This window comes from Melanotaenia boesemani, chromosome 22 (genome assembly GCF_017639745.1).
Source record: "Melanotaenia boesemani isolate fMelBoe1 chromosome 22, fMelBoe1.pri, whole genome shotgun sequence".
NCBI lineage: Eukaryota > Metazoa > Chordata > Actinopteri > Atheriniformes > Melanotaeniidae > Melanotaenia > Melanotaenia boesemani.
In genome coordinates this window covers 18,018,552-18,030,961 of record NC_055703.1, presented here as the reverse complement: position 1 = coordinate 18,030,961, position 12,410 = coordinate 18,018,552, and the positions used below count along the sequence as shown (strand labels likewise).

Genomic DNA, 12,410 nt, shown 5'->3' with positions numbered 1-12,410 from the left:
TTACAGTTTTATCTTACACTGTATTTAGGAGCGTCCGCATGAATAAAAATTCTTTAGGGCATGAGCATTTATATTAGACTAGTGATCTGCTGAGGTGTTTTTATCCTTCACCCTCTTCTGCTTCGCCCTGCTCCTCCTTCTCCTCCTCCTCTCCTCAGATTCATTAGCAGGATTTGGAGCTCCTGCCCTTTACTGCCTCCATTAAATCCTTGCTCTCTTCATTTTAACTCTCCATGGATCTCCAGAACATCAGTTCATCATCCTGGCTAAGAGCAGCAGCCATGTTGTTGACATTTTTCAGCCTACTCTTCATTTTTACTCTGGACCCAGACCTGCCCAGCTCAGCTCTCTGTCACTCTGCAATACATCAATGAGATGTAAATTCAGTTTATGAAAAGCTTGTGAGTCTATGATGAACAGTGGGAGAATCTGAAACTCTTTCATCATGCCTGCTTTTCTTGTACCTGCTGTAGAGGAAAATGTATTTGATTATAAATACACATTGTTTATTAAAATGATTAATGAAGTCATGCTCTGGTACATCTCATAAGGTTTCCCATACGAATCAATTCAGAAGTAAAGGTGGATCATTAGTCAGTTAATTTCAGCTGATGGGAGGGTATAGTGGTAGGAAATTCTTGAGCATAGGTCATTGAAATGTATCTTCCAAAAAGAGAAAAAGCAGAGTTATGAAATATTGTTTTATCATATTACCTCCAGCAGTCACATATAGGAATAAAAGACCAAGTTATGGGTTCAGTTAATTAAAAATCTTTTAGCATTACCTTGATGTTGAGTCTATTATAGTGGACGTATGCAGACAAGCCTTCTTAAAAAAATGCTAATTTAACCAAAAATGGTAGATCCATGCCTGAATCATTTATCATGCATTATCATACCGCTTCTGAAAAACTGGAAAGACTATACACAATACATTGTAATATTGTAAAACAAATGTGTAACAAGAGTATTTACAGATTAAAAAAATGTATATATTGTAGTGTAAGTGTTTAATTATACCAAGCACTGTCAGTGTTTGCAAGCTGGGATGGTTCAAGCATTACATCACCCTTGCAGTGTTTAGAACACCTCTCGTAACCTTTTCAAATGAATAGGAACAGAATCTGACAGTGAAGGCAGTACTAGAGGCCCCAGAGATGAACCTGCATTGAGTGTGAACTGGAGCTGTAGCTGAGTTCAACTCGCTCTGAGAGGGACTCCAGGTCACACATGGGAAACTGGATTATCTACTTATCTCTGTCTTTATAATTGCTGTGGGTTTTCGAGACATGAGCATAAGGGTGGACAATAGGCATGACCAAAAAGGCTTACTGAAATGTTTCAGTCTTGCCTTATTCTAAATAGGATGAGTCACACTTCATTGTCCAATGTGAGAGGAAGGTGAGTTTGGCCTTAGTTGATTCTCATATGGTCAATCCTGCTGGCAATTCTTATATCTTATTTTTTCAATCCTTATTCACAGTTCTGGTATGTCTGTAATTTCAATTTAATATGCAATTTCCTCATTTTTATTTATATTTGCATGACATGAAAAAAAAATCAGTAATCTGATAAACTAACTGGGACAAGTGGACTAGGCACACTGGATTAGACATCTGCCCATGACTGGTTATCACCCCACCACCCAGAGCCAACTGGAAAAAAGTTTGCCAGAGCCAGTTGGACAAATAATGAAATCATCTTTTCCTCCAAGAAAAGATGAGCAGAAATGATATATTGTACCTACCCTGCACAACTGGGAATCTGCAGATGTGTATTTACTTCTGTGATGAAATGATGTGGATGCAGAGTCAACATCATTTTGGGGCTGTGCACAGCGGGCCAAGGAGGGACTGATGGACTCTCGTACAATAGTGTAGATCAGGAAATTTGCATCTTACTGGGCTTGCACACAAACTGATGCAGGTGCATTGAACTGAGCTGAACATTAGTGTCATTATTTGGAAGCTGTTACTCTTTAAACCACTGCTGTAAAAAATGGTGCTTGGTACCAACCATAGTGTGTCTGGCAAGAGATGGTAAGATCCATAAGATGTGTCTACTTGGTACTTAACAATGTATTGTCACCACAAACAGCTGGAGAGAAACATGACTCATAAAAGCATTTCTATTTCAGAGCAGACATGTTCAAGTCATTCATTTAATAAGCAAGAAAGTCCTCATTAGGATGAAATCAGTAACACGATAACATTTTAATAAAACACATTTGTTACTCCTTAGATGGGTTCAGACAGTCACATTATTTAGTTATGGTTAGAAAACTAAGGTTTTCTACATGACAAATTACAACAAATCTTTGTCACTCACTTGTGGGGTTTAGGCAATGGCTTTCTGACTCATTGTTAGAAATCAAAACTATATGGGTAAGTTTACAAAATTATTGTTGTAAGAGCTAAAATTTGATCTCTACAATGTCACCATCACCCCATGCACACTAGTTTTATTCTTCACATGCAGTTACTTTCATGTCTCAGTTACTGTTTAATTACAGGTCACATCTGTGTGCATAAACATGGGACACAATGGCATGTACATGGTAGCAGATATCACAGTTTTCAAAGCATGATGCTGCATCAAACCTGCATGCAATAAAGCAACATGAGGGAAAGACAGCAGAATGCAAATACATACAAAGTGGTTTCTTTGTTCTGTCTGACCTTAGCTGAAGCCACAGAAGCTGCTGGTAAAAGCTAAGTGAAAGTGATCTGATTGCACTCTGCAGTGAGAAACTGCACCATGTAACAGTGCTGATGAAACACAATGTAAATCAATTTAAGTGCAGGAACCAAGATAGATATTTTAACTGTTCATTTCATTTACAGTCTGTAAAGTATGAGTTCTTTCAGAAAAAACAACAAAAACATCTAATTATATTTTCTACAGAGGTCTCTTAAAGTGTTATCTGTATCAGACTATTGATGTACAAACTATTACATCGCAATTAGCCACCATGTTTCACCTGTCAAACAGATTTTCATAACTGGACGTGTACATTTAAGATGAAATGCATCCGTTAAAGCTAATGCACTTTAGCTTTCATGCAAGTAATAATTACTAGCTATATCCACTTCATAGCAAATTATGCTGTAATGAACCAGAGCATCAACTATGTGAATGATAGTTCTGGAGTTTTAAAATTACAAATAGCCTGATAAGTCCAAAATTTACTGTCAGATTATTTGTAGAGGTTTTTAGTAAGGAATGAATGGAAAAGATTTGGTCATTATAATACCTAGAGGTAGGCCCAGAAATATTTTGACAACACAATTTTCATGATTTGGGCTCTGCATGCGGATTTGAAATTAAACAACTGAGATGTAATTGTAATGCAGACATTTGAGTTTAATTCAAGGGGTTAAACAAAAACATCCTGTAAATCATTTAGAAATTGAAGCCATTTTTATGTAAAGTCTCCTCATTGGCTTTCCTCCTTTCTGACATTTACTGCAGCTGTTTTTACTTGTTGCTTGTTTGTGAGTCTAACTGCCCACCCCCTCTCTGAAATTCATGGTCAGTTGGGTTGAGAACTGATGACTAACTCACCCATGGCAGACTATTCCACTAATTTGCTTAAAAAACTCCTAGGTTGCTTTCGCAGTATGTTTTAGCTCATTGTTCATCTGTGATGTAACATCCAACCAACTTTGCTGAATGTGAGCAGAACATAAGTCCCTCTAACTTTAGATTTCATCTGGCTGCTTTGCTAAGTTAAGGCTGATCTAATAAACGCCTCAAAATATCAGTATCGGTTACACAGTATCACCAAAGATGAAAAACCCAAAAGAAAAGCAAGTATGAACTGTTAGAATGGATGTGTTTGCAAGCTAATGTGTTTTTGTCATTTAGATAACATTTACATGATTGATTATATACTGATTGATTTGGGGTATGTAAATATATATTAAGTATATTAAGTCTGGTTGCTTTGACAAAAGATGGGTCTAACTTCTTAATTTCATTGTCAGAATGACTGCTCTTTCACAGTACTGTACATTTAACTAAAACAATGCCAACATTTTTGTTGTAGCTTGCTTCCCTGGACTGTGAGCATTGTACCCACAAAAAACCTCTGAATCCGTCAGTGCCTTGGACATTAGGACCCAAGTGCAAGCTTAAGGAGGCAGGAGGCCAACTGGTGCAGGTAAAAGGTTTTAATAAAGTAAAACTAAACTTAACAAATGACTCTGCAGGCAAAACTCTGACATGGCATGGACTTCAGCTTAACATCAAACAACAGAAATCAGTAAGCCTCTAACAGCAAACTGAAACCAATGGCTTAAATATGCTGAAGGACTAACAAGGCACAGGTGAGGTGAATGAACAATCAACCCATGTGAACTAATGAACAGGAAACAGAAAGCAGCACAGGACTAAACATGATCATAAATACAAGAAACCAAGAACATAAACCATGAACATAACAAAAACCAAGAGCATGAAACAACATAACAGTATACCAAGGAACATAAACCGTAAATCACGACAGAATCAACTAGATGGACTGAAAAAACACCTCAAAATCATTAAAAAAGTTAGAAAAAAAACCCCAAACCTGCCTCATTCACATTCATATTGCATGCAATGACCTTTTATTCTGCATGAGGCTCGGAGACAAACACCTTTATAGACCCAGAGGCTTTATGTAATATAAAAGTTCATATACCTCACCTGAAGACAAATGTCAGACTTTTCAAGGAAAGATTTATGTTTTCTCCTGAAACATTGGATGTGTACTGGGCACATGTGGACAAGCATAAAAACCTGCTATGCTTCTGCTTTCTCCACCATTCCCTGCAGTGACTTCTAACATTAATGTCCAGCAGCTGTATTCCCTTGAGACTGCACTGCAAGCTGGGAGACATCACCGTCTCGTCCATGCGCACATATCTCACATCAAATTAACATTGAAATGCTATTTGGTGATTACAACTATAAATCTAAATGGGAGGAAAAAAAAGCAGCTTAAATAAAGTGTATTGATTTGTTTTTACTTCCCTCTCATGAGAGTGATCCCAGAGTTTCTGACAGGAATCCGATCGTTGGGTGACACCTTTTATCCTGGTGGTTTAATGCTCCACCACATCCAATCAGCTTCTATTAAGATTTCATTTGACCCAGCAAAAGAATTGTGCCAAGCAGCTAAACTTCAGCAATAATGCTAAATGAAGATGACTCAATTTAAAGAAATGAAAAATAAATAAATAAAGCCTACAGGGGGAGTTTGAAACACCTGCATTCATTCTTGCAGCTGTGGCATTTCTGCTGACATACTCAGTCTGACCTTTACAGGTAATTGTTATTTTAGAAATTTATTTTCACAACAACCTGATCAATGACATGCAATTTCCAAATACAACCAACAAAGGGCAAAAGGGGCTTTTTTTGTGTAATAGAAGGTCAAATATACCTGCTGGGGATTGAGGAGACTGGGACGTAAGCCTGGACTTGACTGAGTGGATGAAGCACATTTTAAAGTGCTTCCTGGAAATAATTTTCACCCTTGAGCAGTAACTATTTAGCCGCTTATCTGTAGATTGTCATCCCTTTTACTGTCATTTTCTATAAATTTCTCTATGAAGGAGAAATATTTTGCTGTAATGAGTCCAGAGCTGATGTTTTTATTTATATATATGTAATTTTTTCATGTCTGAGCAATTGATTACATCTAGTAGTTGGCATTTGGGTCAGTTTAAGTACTGTAAACCCAAATATGTGTAGGAATAAACTGTATTATGCAAATGCAAAATTAGCTGAAAAATGTTTGTAATAAATTCAGGTAAATTGTGTGATGTTCTGCTATGCAAACACAGCTGTATAACCACAATTTTATGCTCATAAAATAGTCAGTTTGTCAATATATTTCAAAAATAGAACCATAAAGTTCATATGGCCACTCTTCCATTCCCTCTTACAAATTTTACAAGATACTCTGAAAATGAGTAATTTTCTATTTTTAAAGTTATTTATTTTCCCAATTCTTGTCTCATTTAGACTTGAACCAAACCCCTTGGAAGGATGATTACAGATATAAACTGCAGTGGGAAAATGTGGATAAAGTGAGGTACATATCATAAAATAACCACAACCTACATGCTTTTTGCTGCTATCAAGATGACAGGATGTTGAAATTGCTCTTTCAGCACCCAAAGCCACAAATCAGAATCATATTGAGGAAAGCACTTTTATCTGCAGATGCATTCTCATCTGCAACTCCTACAGTAGGTTCCTGACTGATATCAGTGAGCACACATTCATTCACTTTGCCATATCTGTATTTTATTCAACTAAGTTTGATTAAGGACTATCAATTCTAACAGGATTAGTCACCGAGACAGTGTTGCAGCAGTAATCAGTCATCATATGCATCTATAATCCTGTCAGCAGACTAATCTTGATGCTCTTTAGGATATCTAAAAACTAAAATGATAACATTTGCAGAGGAATCGAACCTTACATTCAACTGAATATTGCTTTTTGACAAATGCTCATTTTGAGTTTGTTGACAACATCTTTAAAAAAAGTTGGGAAAGTGGCATGTTTACTTCAGTTCTGCATCAACTCTTCTATTGTCTTTTTTCTTTTTTTATTAGAAGAAATCTAGACGCAGCAATGCCACATTCTTTGGACTCAAAATTGTAATAATTCCTAAAAAGAAATCTGCACTAAATATCTTCAGGGCGAATGTACTTACCAAGTATTTAAATACATGATGTATAAAATAAATATAGACCATGTAACCTCTTTGAAACCCACTGGTTTGATTGCTGTTACAAAGCTTTGATTTTAGTGTTTTGGCTGTTGTCTTTAAAACTGGTAATCATAAACAAGCAATGGAAACCTTAGAAACCGTGCTACCGCTTTGGAAGCAGTTTGTCTATCACAGTGTACCCTCAACAAAATACACACTGACAGGGACTGTAAGTCCCAAAATTGGCATGGTGCTCTCTTTAGTTGTAAAATTGGTAAATAACATCATAAACCTGTAATCAAATGTTAACTGAGGTTATAAACCAAGTGGGAAGCGGCACCATTTTACCTACAGACTTCAACAGAAACAGACTTTTTATTTGTCCCCGGTGATAAAATATATCTGTTTTTCAGTACATTTTCTGGTGATCCTTCAGACTTTTCTTGAGACAAACATTTTGACATCTGTATAAAATGCATATGGCAAGCATTCCTAAAAAGCTACTGTTTATATTGCACACCTACATGTAGTTTACATATTATCATTGGGTTTCAGTACCCATTATTTGTCCGTCATTACAATGAACAGCAACTAAAGAAAGCAACAAGATGTGGATGAAGCAATATGCTAATCTGCAAAGTGATGCACACCTGACACAGGAAGGCTAAGGATCGAAACTCATTTAGGAAAGCTAATGAATAGCCTGAGAGTAACTGGGTTTATCTCTTAACTCATTCACTGTGAAGAAAACACTGCATGTCAGAAAACAACCTCTGCCATCATTTCTGATTATTTTAGCAGGTTTTAATTCCTGAACTACCACCACATTCAGCCACAAGATAAAGAATAAGAAAAAAAAAAAACAGCTGAGCTTTAGATTCAGTCTGCAAATAAATGGTTCAGGTAACATCTTGCTGTGCGGGAAGTCAACTGCATGAGGACACTGAAGACACCTGCAAAGAAGTTATTATTTTTAAAACTTTTTTTGTAGTGCAGCAGCCCATGCAAGCAGAAATTATAGCAGGGGACAGAAGATCAATACTTTGAGGAACAGAAGAGGGTGAATAGTTGAAGAATGCATGTGCATTTTGTGGTTTTTTCCCTGAGAAATTAAGCATTTCTTCTCAGGCTTTGGAGTCATTTTTGTCTTAGGCATTACAAGCAGTGCAAAAGTCAGATTTCCTCATGCTGCATTATTCAACTTTTTTCTGAGTTTTATTTCATGTCCACGATTCATCCTCCAACATTCCAAAATAGCTTTCCAAAACAAAGTGTTAATAACAACCAGTGCTTTTCACAATGCTGTAAAAAGAGATGTACAACCTCTCTTCATCAGGATAAATAATAATTCATAATCATCTTGCAACTACTGTTATTACTTTCAAAATGCATTTATATTTGGTCATGCAGGCTGTGTAACATCAGTCAGCTCAGAGGTCTGTAACACGATTTTACAACATCAAACAGTGTTGTCATTGTAGTCTCTTTCATCTGGCAAGCTCTCAGTTTGAACTTTCAGCGAGCAGACAAATCAATAAAGGACATTACTTTCAAAAACATTAACATTATGGCCTCCTACATGCATCATTGCAGTTTTCTCAAGCAGAAAATAGGCTTTCAAACCTCCAAGCAAGGTTCAGATAATTCCCTTTAGATTTTCTGGTTTTAGCAACATTGTATATTTGACAAATAAATAAATAAATAAATAAAAGTTGCGGCCGACATATTTCTCTTGTCAAACTGCAGTAGGAAGACGACGTGGGAAGGCAAGACCAGTGATGAAGCGCTCTGCCTTCTGAGGCACGGGGTGACTTACTGTCATAATGGGAGTGATACAGTACTTGGTGAAATGGCTCTTTTTCTCATTTTGTCGCCCCATTTTCACAAGAGTCATTATCACACACCTCGATGTCCTGGAGACTTGAGGCGTCTGTATCATCCTCACTCCCACTATTCCTGAAGGCGATGCTTCCAATGAAGGGATAAACGCTACCTGTGAACAAGTCTCTGATGTTATAATAGGGGAGTTCTGGGTCTTTCCTTTCAGGTTTGGTGATGCCCTGTCCCTCCATGGCTTTGTTTCTTTGATAATACTTTGAAAATTTATTAAAGATGATAGTAATGGGCAGAGCCACCACTAACAGGCCACAGATGATGCATAAGGTGGCTACAATCTTCCCTGCCAGCGTCACTGGGCATGTGTCGCCATAACCCACTGTGGTCATAGTGATCATGGCCCACCACCAACCCGAAGGGATAGTCCCCAAATCTGTGTGTTTCTCTTCTTTCTCTGCAAAGTAGATAAGGGCAGAAAAGATGGAGATTCCTACCGAGAGGAAGAGAATGATAAGACCCACCTCGTGGTAGCTGTGGCGCACGGTGGCACCTAGAGCTCGTAGTCCGATGGAGTGCCGAGCCAGTTTGAGGATTCTGAGAACTCTCATGAGGCGCAGAACCTGCACCACCCTCCCTACATTTTCTATGTCTTCATTCTCCTCTGCTGTCTCCTCATCAGCAGTTTCCAAAGCTAAAGTGGCGTAAAATGGCAAAATGGAAGCAACATCGATGATGTTCAAGGGGTTTCCAAGAAACTTTCTCCTGGAGGGTGCAACAATCAGCCTGATGATGAACTCTGCAGAGAAGCAAGCGATGCATATCTCCTCTAGGATCGTGAAGACAGGGTCATCGATGGGCTTCTCGTTACTATCCACATGCTGAAACTCAGGCATGCTGTGGACGCACATGGCAACAATAGAGGTCAACACAACACTGAGGGAAGCCACAGCAATGATCTTTGAGGCTGTGGAGTGACCTGGATCCGCCAGTCTTAGCCAAACATAGCTCCTCACCTCTGCACACCAGGCACCTTTGAACTTTTCTAGATCTTTATCAAGAGCAGAAAGCTCCTCAAAGGAGGAATCAAAGCTGGGCTGCTGGTCGTCACTCCTGATATCCCAGTCTCTGTCCTCGATGTACTCCTTCCTCTCGTGGTACCAGTTGCTGCAGCAGGAGCTGAGGTGCAGCTCCTGTATGCCCCAGTACTCAATTTCCTGGCTAAAGGAAAAGACGCAGAACTCCTCCATCATGTGGATACGCCCCGTTTGGTAGAAGTTGAGCACACAGAGGAAAACCCGGGGATTTCTGTCAAAGTAATACTCCCTCTCAGCCGGGCTGTAGTCGTCACACAGCTCTAAGATAGCCGCCTCGCTCTGACAATGCAGCAGACGAGCCAGGCGTGTGTGGGGGAAGCGGAGCAGCATGTCCGGATCCACTTTGTGCCGTACCCCTCCCACATTGAGGTGGACCTGATCCTCCTCAACCCCATGCTGGTGGAGGAAATGCCCATACCCCATGATCCTGGTGATAGATACATACAAAGACCAGTAACTAGAATGAAGCCAGTTCATTTTTGATAGATGGATGTCAGGACAGACACATTTGATGGTGCTTTTAACATGGAACACATTAAATGATCAATACATGTCACTCAGGAAATGGCTTGTAACAGAGTCAGAAAAGGAACGAAGTACGGCCACTCATTTGAGGGCTCAAGTGCAGGATTGTTATCAGAGGAATCAAATTACACAGTGAACTGGCTAACTCAGAGGAAATGAGAGGCAACAAGTCGAAACTGAACATATATCATTTCACACATTTATTAAAACAAAGCAGGGACTGATGTCAGGCACGTTGGCTGATGTTTTTCCTGTGAGGGCTGAAGCCTCTCTTCTAGAAATCCACCTCGTTCTGCTTTGCTGACAAGTGAAATCAAAAAGAAATTTGTTTACAAAAACTGAGCGTAAAATGTAAAGTTTCAACGCACCTGCACTTAGAGCCGTTCTTTCCATGAAAATAACTTTTATCCGAGTGGGGTTGTGTTCATAGTCTTCAGAAATACAGCGAACGGCAGGTCGGTGGTGCCGCAGCTCCGCAGACGGGACAAGAGGAGCTGGAGGCGGGACAGCAGCGCGGGGGCAGCTTGTTCCCTTTTACAGGCAACAGGGAGGGAGGGGGGGAGAGGCTGCGAAGACCCTGCAAGAAATGACCACAGTTACTGTAGTCTTTTATTTTTCATACGCCTTCAGTGTCCCCTAATAGCCTATAGGCTGTCTCTGTCGTGCACGTCTTTATTAATCTGAGCCCCTATAAGGTTCGCACCTGCGTGTTGGCCATTTCAAAGAAAGGAGAGATACAGCCCCCCCACCAAAAAAAAAAAAAGATAAAAAAAGAAAAAAAAAAAGTTGAGCCAATCTGCAGCCAAACCAGTTGAAATTGTGACCAAGAAAATATGGACTACATTTTTTGTTTAAACAGTAGCCTATCTAGATGTTCTGCATCTTTTGGCTCAGTGTAGTTTCTCTGCTAAGCCCAGATAACACATTTGGGCTTATTTTGTCCATTTTTTCTCTCTTTTTCTTCCAATTTTTTTTTTTTTTTTTTTTGAGGAAGTGATATGTGATAGATATTGCCAAAAGCTTGGATTAACTTTGTCCTGTACTGAGATAACCAGATGTGGTTGAAATGCCAAAAAACATTCTAAAAAGCTAATTTGGATTATGTCAGTCACCTTAACTCATTCACGACTAAGCCCAATGTGGGACAAGAAAAAAATAAATAAAAAATTAAATAAAAAAAATAAAAAATGTGGACCATGTTTGGACCATTTACAATAAAGTGTTAGAGTGGCACTACTGAACTTCGGCAGAGTTTTGCACGTTCTAATAAAAACTCATTCTGGAGCCATCTTTCATCCTATGTCTTCTCTGAGCTCAGCCAGATAGAGACAGCCTGATGTTGTCTCTTACTCTGTCATCTTTTATTCTCTTCATTTACTGCAATAATGTCCTCTTGCATTTCTTTGTTGAATCTGCCTTGTGTGTTTAAAACGACCGACTGATGTTCAATTGCTGGCACGTGACATGGTGCTGTAAAGGGAAAAAAGCTGCCACATGATGCTGGAAAAAAAACGGTGTAGAATAGTTTCTCAACCCCTGGCTATTGCTGCAGGACAACAGCAGCTCTGGGATTGTCCAGAATAAATGTCAGTGTGCCATCAGAATGAATCAAAAACACATGTTAAGTTTGGAAACGTATGTATTTTTATCTTTAAATCCCTCAACTCCAAAAGTTTGATAATGGTTGCTGACCTCAGTGCATTTATTTTTGCATCCAAAATAAATAAATAAACACAAACATTTTCTTCTAGTTGCACTAAAGGTTTTGAGGCATTCGTGTATTGTCTTGATTTTAAATAACAATTTTTGATAGATTTTATGCATTTTTTAAGACTTGTAATCATTAAAGTCTGGATGTATGCTGAAAGTTAATACTATTTTCAGGCCCCCTTTCACCAAATTGAACCTCCAAACCAAATGTTTTGTGAGTTGTTCAAAGAAAAAAATGATGCAGCACAGAGGCAAACATGCTCTTGCTACAAATATTTTTAAATGTTTTGCTGGCGTGAGATTATGAATTTGTATATATATATATATATATATATATATATATATATATATATATATATATATATATATGCATTCTGAAGTTATTTATCATTTACACCAGATTCTGTGGCAAAGGGGTTATGTGGACAAACATTTAAAGCTAATTTTAGTTTTTCTTGTGTATTTCTTTGTACCTGCCTAGTTCAGCCCTGTACAGCCCTGGTGCACAATGGTGTGGGGGTTAGCACTACAGCCTC

The 12,410-nt window shown here is 38.6% G+C and overlaps 1 protein-coding gene across 1 annotated transcript; it reads right to left on the bottom strand.

The window, feature by feature from the left end:
- Positions 1-8,289: 8,289 nt before the first annotated feature.
- On the bottom strand, positions 8,290-10,614 carry kcns3b (potassium voltage-gated channel, delayed-rectifier, subfamily S, member 3b). Its single transcript, XM_041976827.1, has 2 exons — positions 10,533-10,614; positions 8,290-10,066 (listed from the first exon to the last, which is right to left on the bottom strand). Exon 2 carries the CDS (start codon positions 10,060-10,062, stop codon positions 8,572-8,574), a length of 1,491 nt encoding a protein of 496 aa, XP_041832761.1. The 5' UTR covers positions 10,063-10,066; positions 10,533-10,614; the 3' UTR covers positions 8,290-8,571.
- Positions 10,615-12,410: the final 1,796 nt, after the last annotated feature.

Bases quoted from the DNA above. Each gene is read 5' to 3' on its own strand.
- kcns3b (XM_041976827.1), bottom strand. From the start codon at position 10,062: ATGGGGTATGGGCATTTCCTCCACCAGCATGGGGTTGAGGAGGATCAG.